General features: G+C 40.1%; 1 protein-coding gene across 1 annotated transcript in view; it reads right to left on the bottom strand.

Moving 5' to 3' along the window:
• Positions 1-17,589, bottom strand: part of SAMD12 (sterile alpha motif domain containing 12) — a 175,253-nt gene that overhangs the window by 91,335 nt on the left and 66,329 nt on the right. Inside the window, exon 4 of the mRNA XM_036398564.2 lies at positions 2,068-2,208. Coding sequence (XP_036254457.1) covers positions 2,068-2,208 — 141 coding nt within the window. The remainder of the gene's footprint in view (positions 1-2,067; positions 2,209-17,589) is intronic.

The raw sequence follows: 17,589 nt of genomic DNA, 5'->3' as shown, positions 1-17,589 counted from the left end.
CAGGGCAACCACAAGCTGTTGTGGCTGGTGGTCACACCAGTGGCCACCCAACCCTAAAAACCACAGCTTTGAATGCAGCCTGTTTTGTCCCTGTGATCTGACCCACCCTAGCACCATCAGTGGGCACTGGCTCACATGGTTACACTGTACAGACCCCAGCAAAGCAAGGAATAAACTCTTCTGACAGAAGTTCTCAGACTGAGCCATTTCCCCAAGGATATATTGGAGTGGCTCTGAAGTGCAGCACAATGGTCAACACCTTTGTGGGGAAGACAGCCAGAGCTGCAGACCTCCAGCTTTTTGTCAAGCCTGTGCTGCCTTTCACAAAGCACAAGATGTCCTGCCTTTATGGGATCAGAGTACGTGAGAACATTCCCTCTACACAGACACTGCATTAAACCACATCCATGCATCCAGGGCTGATCTGCCCTTCACAGCCCAGCACATGTTTATTCCTTCTCTTACCAAAGTCCAAATTTGCATCCTCAACTGCATGGGCAAAGAATGCAGCCTCAAAGGATGCTGCCCTGAATTCCTTGAAATGGGAGTCACTGCTGCCTGAGTGAGCTCAAGTCATACATCAGTTACGTGTCCAGAGGGGAACCAGAGAGAAGCAATTTACATCACAGGAAATATATAGTTCTCAATGTCACATACAAGTCTATGCAGGAATCTCTCTGGACAGCAGTGATCAACTGATCCAAATTTATAGCTAATGTGTCTTCATTGTCTTCATTGTCTCCATCCCGTATCAATCAAATCCCAACTTCCATAAGCAGGCCCATAACAGTGATGGGGGATGACCAGAACTTCACAGTCCATCAAACTCTCAAGTAATATTCTAGATGCAGTGGAAGAGAGAACCTGGCCCACACTGAAGAAAAGGATGTAGGAATAATGGATGAGTGGATAAAGGGAAAAAGAAGAGTTCTTAACATCTGGGGAAGACATTCATGCTTCAGCATGACATGACAGAAGATGAGGTGAGCTTCTATTAACAGCTCATGGAAAAACAAAGGAACCCTAAAACTGCATCACAATCCACAAGACACCAAGCCTGAAGAAACAATTCAGTTGAGACTTCAGCTCTTTGAGATAAAATGCAGCTTATTCAACTAATCAAAGTTTTCCCTGTGAGCACAGTGAGCAAGGCTTAATTAGGAACATAATGTAATGTGTGAAGGACATTTTGTTAAAAATACACTGCATGTACTGAGGAACTCTGCTTTTTTCATACAGTGTGACATACAACAGGCACTGAACCAAAACACCACAGAAGTATGTGGTTTATGCTATCCCATTGGACTACCAAACAACATTTAACATAAAGTATTGCAGATATATAGTAGAGGATGTCTAAATGTTCCTTTACAGTATTGCCACAATAACTGCTTTTCTTTCATGTTAGCACAGCCATTACTAGAGAGCTAACACCAAAAGTCATCATCAAACATCTAAACCTCATTTGGAAAATATATGTAACCTTTTTTGTTACTCCTTCTTCTCTGTCTTCTAATCTAGACTTAATATTAAACCCAGCTTTGTTTTTTCTTAGCAGCAAAAATTAGAAGCAACTCTATTCAAGTCAATACAATTATTTCAACATGAAGAAGGAATCAGCCATCTGCAAAAAACAGTCTAACAGGTAATTTTCCACTGACAGCTCTTACCATAAAACAGGTGACAGAAATGACACTGTTTCACCTAACACTGTGTTTCATCTAACACTGAAAGTAAACAATTAATGCAAATTGGACAATGCTTTTAAAGACAATAAAGTCTTCCATCTATGCCCTTTATACATAATTATTTTCATCTTAGTAAGCAGACACTTAGGAAGGACCACCATCAGATTGTAGATGGAGCCTATTCATCACACAAAACAGGCAGCTGACCATCTCTATTTATTTATGCATTATTTTACTTTTTGATCCCCCCTTGGAAAGCATGTGGAATCTATGAGACATTTTCATGCATCATTTCTTGTAGAAGAACATCAAGTCACCTTTTTTGCCCTCAGGCAAACTTCCCCAATGTGATCTCAGTAACTGTCCATATTTTCCATACCTTGTGTAAGCAGCTGGAGGTTTCGGACTTCTTCTCTCACCTTCAGCTGAAGGACTTGCTGCAGAATGTGCTGTCTCAGGCTTTCCTGGGCAATGCCCATTCGTTCAAGCTTTTTGTCAGTAAGTCTCAGCAAAGCACGGCCTGGAAGAAAAAGCCAAGAACAAAAATCACCCAAGAATTTCCATTAGTGCAATAAGCTCATTCTGACATGGTAATTCACTACAGAAAAAAATTCTCAGCCCTGAAATACCTTATTCTGAGCAGACATTGTTCCATCTGTTAGGTACTCCCTTACTGTTAGAGACCTATGTGCTATTCCTCCTTTTTCTATTGTTTTTCTGTATTGTTTTGGTACTTTGTGAGATAGAGGAATCTTGTGCCATTTTAGACAGCCAGTTGCTGTTCTTAAGGGCCAGTTGTTTTCCCATGGGTAGGACAACCCCTGTAAATCTACAACTGACATAGGTGCCTAAATAGACTCTCAGCTATTTTCAAACATCATGTCAAGAAATGAGTGAAAACCAATGACTGTGGGTTTTACAAATTAAATCAATTTAAGTTTTATCAGGGACAAATATTGTTGCAATTCAGATATGTCTATAGTTTATCAGCACCATTTCCCAGGATGGTTCTGTACTACATGGTTCAGCCTTCCAAATCCCTCTTAACAGCAAACTATCACAGCAAAATTGGAAAAAAAACCCCCAGAGATTTCTATCAATTATATCTAAAACACTCCCAAAAAATATTTTGTCTGACTATAAAAACCATCTGCCTATGGTCTTTGCAGGCATTCACTCCCAGTTTGTGACTTATCTTTAGTGTTAGGTTAATGTTGAAACACAGCCCCAGGCAGATTGTAGATGTTAAAAAAAATCAAACAATCTACGATTTTGCTAGTGGAACTCTGACTCCATCTTTTGGGCATGGCTATGCTATAAATAAACAGGAGCAAGGCTGTACACTGGCTGAGCCAACAGTAAGGAATTATTTGAACCAAGCAGAGAACCAAAGCATCAAGCAGAATTTTGCCCTAGGAAGAAAATGAAAACTTACTTTCTTTGGTCTTGCCCACTGCTGTGGGGCAGTACAGGGAGGAGTGTTGTGCAGCCCCCTACTGACTCTTGATTACCACTGTGCACATTTGCTATCTAAAGGTGCCCTGGCCAATGAAAACAAATCAAACTGGAGCTACATGGATACTACCTTGAAAATGACCTGTTTGGTTCACTTTTTTAAACAGGTTCAACTTTTTACCTCCTCTGTTTTTTAATTATGAAAAACCCCTTCTTTGACTTCTCAGGCCTTATTCTGAAACCAGGAGAAGATAGCAAAGAACAAGTTATTCCCTCTGCAACACAGCAGCCTCTGTGCTACCATTACTGTGGCTTTTGGATGAATGGTACAATTTAGCTCATTAGAAAGTGTTACTCAACACAGCAAGATAAGGCCCTTATTCAATGTCTTTCCTTGCAAACTAGCAAGGAGTAGAGAATTTTTCTAATTATTTTAATTAAAAAATTTAAGATAAATGCCAAAAATTTAAAGGGGCACAGAATATCTGCCCTAAACCAAGGAGTTAGCAGCATGCCTTTCACAAACTGCTATATTTCACTCACAAGCAGTTCCACAGGATCTTGATATAACACAATGTAAAATACTGGGATATTACTATTAATAAAGCAAGATCTTATTGATCAGATAAAAATGACAGCATTCATAGATGTTCAGCCCTTCTGCATCTCTCAAACACTACACACTACAAAGGATGACCTTTTGACTAGGAAACCTTTCTTTGAAATCACAGACAAGAAGAATTCTAAGGGTTAATGTAATTACAAACTATTGAAATTAAGTCTCTTGCAGATCAATGCCAGCTGTCCAATTCTCCTGGTGATAAAGGCAGCAATAATGACTTCAATTTTTATATTGTCTTATCACGCTAAAATATCTTAAAGCAATTTATAGAGGATGTACAACAGTTCAAGAGTATGGTCTGTAATGTCAAATTAGCAACTGAAAGCAAATAAAAACACAAGAAACCAGTTTAAAGAGTGCCAACACCTGTCATCTTAGGGCAGTGAGTCAGCAACAGTAATATGAAAGGACAGACAGAGACCATGCATCTCATCCAGTGCCCTCCACCTCTTTTTGGCCATAGATACAGTCATTACTCTTTCCTTCCTCTGGGCAACTCTTTAGTTCATATTCAAATCGTTTTTCTACCCCAGCCACTGCCTTTGGAAGTTGAGTGTGCACAAAACAGAAATGTCTCTTTTCAACTCTTGGCATGTCAGCTCTTCTGCTGCTTAGGCTCAAAGCATGATGCTATTGACTCATACTCTCTGTAGCAGCTTGCACAAATTGCCTTAAATTAACTCTTTCTTACACCAAATCCAAAGTGACATGTTCAGGCAGTGATGAGGTGAGAAAGCAAACATCCAAATGTGGCATTTCAAGAATGCACTAAGGGACCTGATCGTGAAAATTCAATCCTTCTCATACCTTCTCCCCCCTCAACACTTAGAAGAACAACATCCAAGTCACAAGTGGAATAATTTTCATTCTGACACTAAATCATGCCTTTGAAAAGATATTTTTAGTGCCTGGACCAGTCACTAAAGCCAATTAGTCACTAAGGCCAAGATCCTGACAATCAGCTAATGCTTTTGGATGCTTCCCTGTCTTGCTTTGTGTATTATGCATATCTGAAAGAGTAATCATTTTGTGCTAAGAACTCTGTGTTATTGAACATTGAAGCCAACTGTCCAGAGAATTTGTGGAGTCTCTGTCTTTGGAAGCATTCAAAATCTGTTTGACAGGGTCCTGAGCTGGACTTGTCCCTGCTTTGAGTAGATGATTGCCAGTGATGCCTTCCAACATCATCTGTTCTGTGAACTAACCTGCATGAAGGATCTTGATCTAAATACCTATTTTCTTTTAAAAAGCTGAGATTAACAAAGGAAATTATTAAGAATACACAAAAGATGGCCATTTTATCAAGCATTTTATCAACATGGTTAAACAGAGAGACAGCTATACAGTAAAAATTGGGGGTAGATTTTTAATTTTCAGAGTGCAGATATATTATCAAAAGCAGAATATTTCTAAGAGTATACACTGATCTTTGCTCAGACACAAGTAGAATAAACTTAACTACCATTGCAGGAAAATTTCCCAACACTACAGAACAGACACTACCTCTTAGATGTAATAGTTACCTGCCCAGCAGGAACATTTTTTTCAAACAGAACATTTTTTTCAAAAGCACCTAAACTAAGAGAACCATAAGGGTCCCAGTGACAAACACCTAGGCCGTGGTTCAGGCTAGCTGGAAGGCTGGAAACCAAATGTTTTAAACAAAACTCCACAACTCCCTCAGTATCTGCACACGTCTTTTAACACCTAAACCCCAGCCCTCTCATACTCAGGGCAGATCTGCCGTGGAAGGTTCTGAGCTACCCTGAGGGCAAACACAAAATATAAAACACTTTCCAGCTTAATAATAGATTGATGGCCTAATTTTTTCTAATATGACTTAGCTGCTACAGATCTCATTGAATCAAGCTGGGATTAGATGAAAATCTGAATGGAGGGAGAAACATTGCATGCCACAGAACATTAGCATGAGTATAAGCACTGGTCCAATGGGGCTGGCATTGGCCCTTGAGCAAGGAAGGCAGCACACACTGCTGTACCTAATGAGAAATGCTCAGCCCTCCCTGCACTGCTATATCCTACTGCTCTTCCCCCAAGTGCCAGTGTACAGACACACAGAGGGACACCTCACAAGAAGCCTTGAAAGAACACTTGCAATGGAGGCAAAGGGCCAGGTAAGAAAGGGCTTATTTAACAAGTGGAAAGAACTGAAGAAATACAGGGAAACAAGAGCAGAAAGCAGTGAGAGGCTGATATGACACAAAACCCTGATGAAAACTATGAGTAATTTAAAGCTGATGAAAATAATAAACCACAAGTGGGAACAAATGATGGTGTGAAATATGGCCAAGACAGGTGACCTTGTCTTCCAAGTACAGTATGAAAGGTATACCTGATCTTGATCTTGTACCTATACTGAACATCAAGACAAGATGTTCACTTTACTTACTTGTAAAACCTGAAAAAACAGGGAAATGAGATTTACTAAGCCCCTAATTATGTAAGATGAAAAATGTTTCAAGTTTATACTTAAATGCTGTAAATGCCATTTTATTCTTAGTTAATAGATAACAGTGTGTTTCTCTAGTTTTTCAAACGTGGTGCTTTTGTGTTTACATGAAATAGTCTGATCACAGCTTTCCTCTTGCTTAAACAGGGTGATTGTTGGCTTCTCTTGACTGCCTTGGACATATCTCGTAAGAAATTTCCATGACAGAGACACAGGCATAAACATCATTGTTCAGGTGCTGGTGAGACACAAGTATAAAACTCTCATTATATACTCAGGAAAGAATGCAAACAAGAATGGGCAGAGACAGAGGCTATGATTTCATAGTGAGGAATGGCAAAATTGTGAGAGGAGGCAGAAATAGAATAATCATCTACAGAATGAGACTAGCCTCATGATGGCAGTGGGGGGAGATGAACACTGGGAAAAGAGAAGAACTATTAGACTGAATATATATACTATATATATAAAATACATATAATCCCTGACTATATTAGGGAACTGATTTGAAAAGAGAACAAATGGGTGTGATTACAACTGAAGATGCTGAGTTCAGAAATATCTTTCAAAAGAAACAGCACAAACCAGAAATCAATCAAATTTTCAGAGCAAACTTTGTATAACTTCATGATGCTTCTCTGGATAACCTATCAGATCTTCTACAGTCCCACATTTTCTGCTTTTCCCATGAGAATTTAAGACCCCGTCTCTCCTTCTCATGCCTGTCTCATCACTAGTCAACCAGACACATTAGCCACTTTGTCATCAATGCCTTGTGGCAAAACTACAGCTCTTCCTGCAAAGGCAGCTAGATCTGATTTGTCTTACTAATCATTTTAGCCCTAAGACTAATGCAGACTCTTGGTAAACTGCAACTTGCATTACCATCCTCTTTGTCCCCCTTCAGGTATCTAATATGTCACCAATCAGGGAAGACTTACTTGCTTTAAAAGTAAAAATGGATTCATTTTTCATCAGACTTACCATAGCAGCAAACACCTCATTGATCTACCTGCTAGCATAAGAGCAGCTGCCAGCCTAAGCAGCTCCCAAAATTGCCACTGGCACCTACTGGTACTTCTGATGTGATGAAAGAATCTCAGCTGGAGACCAGCTAAAATAGACAGGAGACACAAACTATTCTGGTACAGAAATAAAGAAGAAGGAACAATAGTTTCTAATGATAGGGACTAGGAGAAGCAGAGAAGACTATTTAACCTTGAAGAATATTAAAGATCTCCTGCTGAGGAAGTTCTCCAACATCTGAGCCAGCATTCTTGTACTTTCTCATCCTGTTAACAAAATCAGTAAACCTCCATGAGGCCATAGGAATTACCTTCTTGTAAGACACATGAATGGAAGAAGCCCATGTCTCCAGTTTATCTACAGGGGAAGCACAGGAAACCTGGCTACAGGAAGGCTCAGGTGTCAATTTGCTCATGTATCAAACTAGCTTTGGACCCACTTTTATTTGTTAGTACCATCAAAGATGATTCTCTGTCTCTTTCTCACTCATTATTTGCTGGATCTGGATGACACCCATTCTATAATAGAGTTTCTCAATGAAAACACTGTAATATTGGTCAATAAACATCTGATCAAACTCAAAGAAGCAGCTATGTAAACAAAGGCACTTTCTGAATATTATCTGCATCCCTTGTTTCAACATGATGTCTGTTTATACTTCTGACAAGATGAAGTAATGACTATTTTTATTTCTGCCAATAAATCTACAATGAAACAAGTTTATTTCCATAAAGCCCTTCTCAGGTCTCAGTTTTTTGCACCATCCCATCTTTCCTTCCTCCACACTTCCGAACCACAAGAATGAACAGAATATGAAAGAAAAGTAACTCAACAGAATCTTTAACTTAGCTGCATTATCAAATATAAAACTAGCAACAGCCAAAACATGGCTTTCTTTCTAAATTTATTTCTGACAAACTTACTAAGATGTCAGTGTTGCATGTGTCAAGTGTTGCATGTTGCCTTGTTGAACCATACATTTGGGCTTGGGGCACCAACCCAGCCTGTCCAGATCTCTCTGTAGAGCCTTCCTGCCCACCAGCAGATCAACACTCCCACCCAACCTGGTGTGGTATTTAATTCAGATTACTTAGTTTGATGTAACTTCCTCTCACCTTGGTGCTGCCTTTCCCAATTCCCTCTATATTCTACCATCTACCACTGTCATTTTCTATTCTCTTAATTCTGATACAGTCCTTTTTGCTATGTATCTCCTGTTCAACGACGGCCTCTGAAATTTCAATTAGGAGATGTCTTTCTGACACTCAGTCCTCCTTGCCTCTTCCCAGGGATGTCTCCCAGGTAGCTGCCCCCAGCTGCTTCTCCCCAGGCCTCTCTCTGAGGCTGCTGTGCTCCTGACACAGGCTCAGGCACATCCATCAGCTCAGTCACAACCACACTGGATTTATGCTACTGAGCAAAACCAAAAAACCTGCAGTAATGGTGAAGTCATGTAAGAATACTGAAAGACAGTGAGTTAACAGAGCATGGACCTGGAATATTCAATTTAGGAACTGCAATTTAAAAGTATCCTTCTTTGTCCCTGGTACTTCCAGCCAAGTAGCTCAAGAGTCCAGGTTGAAAATTAACTGAAGACAACCATCCTTCTCCAGAAGTGAAATTCTCCTGACTCCCAACTCCTGCCATAACGAAAGCAAGCAATTCCTGCTCCTTGACTTACCCACACATTTCCAATAAGTTTTTAATTGCATACACCGTGGGATCACACATCCTTATATCACAGAGTCATTTAGGCTGGAAAAAGCCTTTCAGATCAACTATTAACCCATCACTGTCAAGACCAACCCTAAACCATGCCCTAAGAGGCACAGCCACATGCCTCTTAAATACCTCCAGGGTTGGTGACTCCACCACTTCCCTAGGCAGCCTATTCCAGGGATTTTTGGCAAGAAGCTTTTCCTAATATCCAATATAAATCTTCTCTGCTAGGGTTGTTGTAACCCATGTGCAGGACCTGGCACTCTGCCTTGTTGAACCATACATTTGGGCTTGGGGCACCAACCCAGCCTGTCCAGATCCCTCTGTAGAGCCTTCCTGCCCACCAGCAGATCAACACTCCCACCCAACCTGGTGTTGTCTGCAAACTTACCAAAAATGCCCTCAGTCCTTTTGTCCAGATCATCAATGAAAGTCTTAAGCAGAACTGCTAGAGATACTTAAGAGCCTTAGTTATATTTTTTTTTAAATTAATGTATTAATTACTCTAGTGTCTAATGATTTACAGATATATTAAAAATATCTTTATTCTAAAACAATATTAGAATAAAAATCTCATTACAGAGAAGGGAAAGGGTTAATGAGAGACTGTGTATCATGATTACTGGAAGTGGTTCAGTTGGTAATTTACTGTACTGATGGGAACTATATTGATTTCTTACAAGTCTTGAGTAAAAGACTATTAGATGGTCCTGTTTTTCAGATGAACATATTCAGCACCTGATGATTTTAATAGGAGGAAATAGTAATAACTTGAATTCCCTTCTGAAATATAAATTCAGGCACAAATCATATTACAGCACTTTTCAAGCATACTGTAAAATGTGAGACAACCATTTTTAGTGCTCTCAGGAAGGACCCAATAGGACCCACAAAGTAAATTAAGGATAAATGTAAACCTTTAGCAGGCAGTCTGTAAATCAACATTGCTTGTTGTACATACATCTGCCACCCTACTTCCTGAACATACAAAATTATATATTATCGACAGCTATATACAGACATAATACTGACATATAATAATGAGCTTTTATTATATTGCACATCGTATATTTTAGGAAAAAACCCTAGGACTATTGTTTGTTGGTACCTGTGTGCTAGATTTATGGTGCCCCTATTCAAATAAACATCCCCAAGGTCTTTCCTGTTCATGATGGAGTGAGTGAATCTGTCAACACATTTGGTTTTGTTCAGCATCAGCAGGACATGCAGTTCTTCAATTCCTTGTTAATATAATGTTGCTCCCTGTGCATCACATTATGCACTATATATCCCCTTTCTTTATTAATTTTTTAAAAATCACATTAGATCATTCTTGCTGGCAAGAGTCTTGTAAATTTATTCAGGAGTAAACATACATTCCTATATTATAATGTACAGCTTCTACACAGAACAGATTAGGAAAGAGAAAGATGATTTGGAAAGCATTAGACTTTGACTGAAGTCTTTAAAGCAAACTCAAACAAGAACTTTTGCTGTAACTCCTAATAGCAGACCTTACAAAATTCAGATTTCTTGCAGAAAAAAGGGATCATTTATTACCACAAGAAAACCATAAACAAACATACACACTAAAAGACCCCAACACTCATTCTTGAAGTGACTAGCCCAAGTGGAATTGGGAAATCCCTGACATCACACAGAAGACAATCCATTTATAAGCAAAATCCTTCATTGTTTTCAAGCATTGGGTCTGGCTGAGGCAGAGCTCATTTTCCCCTCAGCAGCCCTCAGAGCCTGTGCTTTGTGGCAGCAGCTGGGAAGCCACTGAGAACACAGTGTTTTGGCTATTGCTGAGCAGTGCTCCCTCCCACAGCATCCACGCTGCCTTTCCAACATCTCCCCCCACACCAGCAGGCATGGGATGGGCAAAATCTTGGGAAAGGACAAAACCAGGACAGCTGACACAAACTGAGTAAAGTGATATTCCATATCACATGACATATGCTCAGACATAAAAGCTAAGAAATAAGAAGAGGAAAGGAGTATCTTCATTATTTCAATATGTTTGCCTTCCAGAACAACCCCTACATGTGCTGAAGTCCTGCTTCCCAGGAAGTCACCAGACATCACTTCCTGATGGGATGTAGAGAATTAAATCTTTGGGGTTTTTCCTTTGCCTGAGTGTCACATTTTATTTTAGTAAACTGCCTGTATCTCAGCCTACGAGGTTTTTTCCATCTTATTTCCTTCCCCCGCCTTGCTGAGGGGAGGAGAGGAGAGACTTGGGGGGCACCTGGTGTCAGGTGAAGATCAACCCACCACAGTCACGCCTCGCAAGGCGGTCTTGGGGACCATCTGACTCATTCTGCTGGGGACAGCCAGCCCCTCTTCCTCCTGATTACTCTAACTGCCACACAGCATTTAGGCAAAAACCTACACAAAGAAGAAGTCTTTGAAACATGTTTAATTCATTTTCTGAGTTTCTTTTAATGCCAAACTAGTGGGAAGCACAGAGGACCGACATAATGTGAGCAGACAGCTTACTGTACTGCATTGCAGAAGGTCTGTGGGCCATCAAAGCTCCAGCAGCACTCCAGAATTTGAGAACTTACATTTGCTAATAAGATTTTCTAATCACTGCTTTGTTTAAAAGAAAAAGAGAAAAATTAAAATGTTATTAAATATTAAAATAAGATTTCATATCCCAATGCTGAGGTACATACAGTATTAAAACACTTCCCAGTCTCTATCCCTAGGTCTCTCCTGTTCCACAATGTTATCTCCAAGCAGCTTGCAGTGATGCTGTCTTCCACACCCATACCAGCTTAATCCCTCATTTTTAAAATAAAAATAAAATTGAGAAAGTTTTTTTGTTAATATTCATGTGGTTAATAATTCATACTAATAAAAATGGAAAATTAAAAGCAACATGCAGGTTAAGCACTGTAGACTGTTTCAACTCTCCTAACCTGAAGGAGGAACCAGCCACATCTCTCCAGATGCATGTTTTGCTCTAGCATTGCTCTTTGGGGACTTGAATTAGAAGCCTGGCACACGTCAGGTGGCACACATCACCTCTGATATGCCTTGAACTTACTGTCTATACTGCCCATTTTATAACCTAGGGAAAAATACATTTCCACTTGTAAAAGTTACCTCTACTCAATTATATGCACAGTCTTACAGACACAGGCACTAACCTGTTGTTGCACTGCTGGCTCAGTAGTACACCAAACTTTGCATTTCTTCCAGCTTTTATTACTGTAGCTGTGAGGAGAATCAGGACATAAGGATTTTATTTGGCTGGTGTATTCCTCCTATTTAATAGTTACACTTGACCTGTAGAACACTGTGAGACAGTCATTTTGGATCAGAAAAAAAACCCAGATACCTAAGCAACAAATGATTGTAGCTACTTTTTAAGCAACTCATCCCTGTAACAGAAGCCAGACCTTATTTTTTAAACTCTGTATTCTGTACCTCCAGAATCTGGCTCAACAATAATATTAATAATAATGATCCAAAACTAATGTGCAGGAGCCTTACCAGAGGCTGCAGCCCAGCACTGTGGCCCAGAAGGAACATGCAGCCCAGCCCCTGGCTCTAGCTTTGGGTCTCATTCTCCCAAGCAAAATAAAAGCTTGTTTTCCACTACAAAGTGCGGGAAAATGTTGTGGGAACTTTTTAAATAAAATAACTGCTATAGCTAGGAGCAAGGGAGCTCTTCCAAAAAGATGGAGACAGGTCATCTTCAAACTTCCAGCAGAACATGCCCAGCTCCTGCTCCAGGCAGGGGGCTGGCCCAGGTCCTGCTGAGGTGGGGCTGCACTGACCTTCCTGTGATGCACTTGGCAATCTCTGTGCAGGGTGCAAGGGCTCCAAGCTCTGCCAGCTCCCTGCCTCTTTCCAAGACCAGACACAGAGAACCCACCCCAGCCCTCCCTTTCCTACATGCTAGAGAAAGGGCCAACTGCCCTGGCAGGTGGATGGTTTGGAGGAGGATTTGAAAGCCCTCAGTCTAAAGGGGAAGCCAGACTTATTTTCCCTTCTGCTTTCCTGCTCAGATTGGGAAAATGTTGGGCATGCATAAAGAATCAGCTGCAGGCACTGAGGTAAATCCATGGCTAAAATAAAAAGGGAAACAAGATGGTCAGGTGCCTCCAGGCTTTTTCAGAAACCACAAAAGGGACTAATCTGGATCATATTTTAGGAGTTCATTTTTCCATCCAGAGCATCACACCTAGGACCTGAGTTAGGCATAAGGGGATCTGTGTGTGTCACTCACTGGCTGTCCAGCAGCAGATGTCTAAAAAAGAGCTTGGGACAAAATACTCTCTCATTCCCCAAAAGCTTGTGATTTAGCAACTAATTAACAAAAACAAAGTTGACTAATTTTAGCTACAGCTGAGCCTAAGGTCAGTGGATGGCTTCCAGTGACTATAGCAATACTTAGAGCTGCTTGTGATAGGAATTTCATCAACATTTTAAAATGGCAGAAAATTCTGCCATTTCCAATGTGATTTGATTTAGCAGGAAGGGGCAAAACAAGAAAAAAGTGCTGCAAGGTAAACCCAAACTAATTAAAATGAAACACTAGTTAAAAGATGAAGCTAATTCACAATCAGAACCGCCTAGCAGTGAAATGGGTGATTCTCAGGTCCTTGTGGTCTTGAAATGGAGTTTTTGGAAGAGAGTATTCAGAGGAGCTCAGTTTATTGGTGTCTGTACAAGAGGGAGGCAGCAGTAGTGGAGAGCTCTTTATCTCTGCATGAGATCTACCGTTCAAAAAGGCCTTGGGAAAAAAGCGTGGGAAAAAGTAGAAGGAAGACAAGGAAATTTATATAAATCAAACAAGTACCAGTAAATTCCCAAACCTCAGGTAATATGGGGTGTTTTTCTGCTTTATATTATATTGGCTTTCTGATAGCTTCAGTGGGTTTTATTTCTACTATAAATTAAATTTTTCCTTTCAGACAGAACAGCAAACATTAAATCACTGTATTATGTATGAATCTTCAGTTACACCTTGTTTTCAGAAAGAATAAATGGAGAGGACACATTTGAATGCATGACATGATCCACCTTTAAGTCTTTCTTTAAAGAGGCACTGAGTTGAACAAACACTAATCAACCTATAAAATCAGATTAGAGAAAAAGCAACAACTGTGGCTAGTGAATGTATTATAACCCTTATTGGCAATTTGCCGGTGTTAATTTTTATAGAGGAGAATTCTGGAAACGATCATCATGGAAATTTCCTACAGTAACACTGCAGACTAACCCTCACCCAGGAGATGAGCAGATCTCACCCTCACACACCCTGAGCAGATGTCACAGTGTTTAAGCACAGTTCTTTCACTCACAGAATATGCACTAGGAACCAGTGACACACTGGTTAAGCGCAGGGTGAGATGCTTTACTCATGCAGAGAGGGACTATTCCGACAGGTTGAATGAAGGTGCTGTCACTCGTATCAGTGCTCAGACACAATTATACATCATAATTTTTCCACTGGTTTACACACACACATACAAAGAAAACAGAGGAGGAAAACATCATTTCCAGCCTGGAAAAACTTTCCTAAACCACAAGAGTCTAGAGAATGTTTTTTGAGTACTGAGCCACAAATTGAATCCTCAGTCAAGTACTAAATTGTTTATCTTCATCTCCATTCATTAGCTTGCACTCAGTCTTCAATACAAAAGCCAAATCATTTTAGGGTTAGTTTCAAATGTGATTTTGATTATGCACAAAAGACAATTTCTTGTTTCTTTGTTATAAATAAACATTTAGGCTTAACTCTCTTTCCTGGGTTGTAGACACGTCTTGTGAAACTCCAGCATGTAACAATATTCAGATATCAAGAGCTGAAGAGCATCAATATAAACCAAAAAAGTGACAACAGATATTATTAAATAACTTACTTCATCTTCCAGTGCATAATTAAAATTATAAATCAAATATCCAGATATGTAAATACTCTTCACTCAATTCACTTATATTTCTTTGTAATGTTCTCCTTTGTGTCACCTTTGTGATACCCATTTTGCTTGGTTTTCCTCACCAGCTTTTTTCTGTTTTCTTCCCACTGAAACAAGTTCTTTCCTGCACTTTTCTCAACTACAAAGCTCCCCTGGTAAGACACATGTGAGCACTGACAGTATGAATTCCTGTAAATACCCCTGAATTAAATCAGCTGGATGGTATGTAGGATCACAGCTGTCTATAGATTGAAGTATCAATTACAAATCCTTTGGCACAGTTGCATAAGAAGCTGATCTAAATCAAGTTATTTCCTGTCTACTCCCAAGCTATTTTCTGATGACCTTTGAAAATGGGCAAGCCAAGATTCTTTCTGCATCATACAGCAAGACATAGGTACTCCCAGTCATGGCCTCAGGACCTTGTATCTGGTCTCAGCAGCCGTGTTCTACTTAAATGATAAGGATCAGATCACATAAGATCCATTCATAATGGTGTAAGAAACATTTTCTTTATTCAGTGAGCAAGAAAAGACCTGGGATCCTGGTGAATACCAAGCTGTATGTAAGCCAGAAATGTGCCCTTTCAGCCAAGAAGGTCAGCTGTTGGAACCCTGGTTACTGAGAATTCTAGACTTTCCTGGGCTGCAGTAGGACATAGTATTTCCAGCAGGTCCAAGGAGGTGATCCTTAGCTTCAACATGACCCTGATGAGGCCACACCTGGAATGCTTTGTCCTGTTCTGGAATCCCCAGTATAAGAGAGACACAGACATACTGGAGCAAGATCAACAAAAGACCACAAAGATGATTAATAGATTGGGGCATTTGTAAGGTAAGGAAAGGCTGAGAGAGTTGAGATTGCTCAGACAGGAAGAGAGAAGGCTCAGGGAGAGCCTTCCAACATATGTAAACACCTAATAGAAGGAATAAAGAGACAATGGCCGCAAACTGAAACAAAGGAAATTCCATTTAATTGTAAAGAACCTTTTTTGAGTGTGCTTGAACACTGGAACAAAGGTTCTGAAAAGTTGCTGAGTTTCCATTCTTGGAGATACAGCTGACAGGACACAGCTCTGGACAATCTGCTCTAGTGGGCCCTGCTTTGAGCAGGAGTTGGGAAGATGACCTTCAGAGCCCCTTCTAACCACAGTGACTGTGATTCTATTCCATGAAGGTACAGAGCAGCAAATCAGGCAGCCCGAACTTCGAGAGAGTTAGCAAGGTCACAACTAGCAGGTACTGAATCCAAGAGTCTTACATACTTTGTGTATCGATGTATTCAATTGAAATGTGCAAACCAAGGAGTCAGGTGAAAAAATACCTACCTACCCTCAAAATTGTTTAGATACAAGTGTACACCACCTACAGAATCCCTCAGCAGCAGCATCCAGATATTGGATTTCTCTCAAGAAAATGCTGTAAGTAGCAAGTTTAGAAGAGCAGAAGGATGGAGTCTATTTGGCTTGTAAAACGTGGGATTTTTCAGCCCTTTGAAGGTCATCTCATGTCACCCATTCTGAAAAGAGGACTGCATGTGGTTCCAAGAACATCCATTCTCCACTGCTGTCCACACCATTAAATTAACCACTGCCACCAAGGTTCAGCTGCTGGAACTCAGTTGTTTGTACTATCAAATCACCCCTGAGATTTCATGGCCCACTGACCTGGGCCACCTAACAGTTCCTCAGAAACTTCCAGGTATATTTCAGGAATGAGCAGAGACTGGGGGCTATTTTCCACAAATGGCATAACACAACCATCCTATCCTTAGGAGTAAGAACCTCTAGCAGCATGGGCACAAGTTGTTGTAATTGCTTATTATTAGCCTCAGTGTCAAATGATGTTTGAGAAACCCCACTGACATGAACATGGCAACATTACAGAGCCAGAAGTTCTCTTGTCAAAACCCAACCAGCTCTACTAAAATAGTACATCTGCTGCATAAGGGTTTGTTCAATCTTAAAAGACAAGAAGACTTCCAGGATTCAGTCTTCCTGAAAAGTACAAGTATAAACTGATTTCTCAGAAATCAGAGGTCAGAGGAGAGACAAAACTACCTCCTTCCTCATGAATTCTATGTGTCCATTGGCACAAGCCAGAGCAGTTGGAAAGGATTTCCTCTGCTGTTTTTCACCTTTTCTTTCTACCTGTTCTAAGCTTTTAAATGACTTGGTTCTCTCAACAGGGAAAATGATGAAAAGCACTGGAAAAGAGATGTCTGGTTAAGTTTTTTATGATGGTAGCAATTTTATTTAGATTTAATTTTCACCTCTAGGCATTTTAAGAATTCTTCTGGCTTTAGGCCTTGTGTCAGATCTTACTTATTAAAAAGTTGTTCCAACATTTTCAAATACCGGAAATGAGAGGGAGAAAGAGAAGAGGCGTAAATGACTGGGATACTGTGTTTGAAGAAAGCAACATTTCTTCAAGGAATGCTACTTCTGTGAAGTCCTGTAAGAGACAATGTGTGAAAAAGAGCCCAAAAAACAGTAATGTCAGGTCCAATTTTGGATTACTTCTGAAGGGCGACATGCTGCATATTACATTGCACAAGTCAGAAGAGCTGTCAAGGATTTTTACACATATATCCTGCCTGATTCACAGGGATCATTAATTATAGTTGTAGGGTGTGCCTATGTCAGTTCACTCATAATTCTTGGAACAC

This window comes from Molothrus ater, chromosome 1 (assembly GCF_012460135.2).
Source record: "Molothrus ater isolate BHLD 08-10-18 breed brown headed cowbird chromosome 1, BPBGC_Mater_1.1, whole genome shotgun sequence".
NCBI classification, from domain to species: domain Eukaryota; kingdom Metazoa; phylum Chordata; class Aves; order Passeriformes; family Icteridae; genus Molothrus; species Molothrus ater.
Note: the sequence above shows the minus strand (reverse complement) of the source record. Positions and strands in the feature narration are given on the sequence as shown.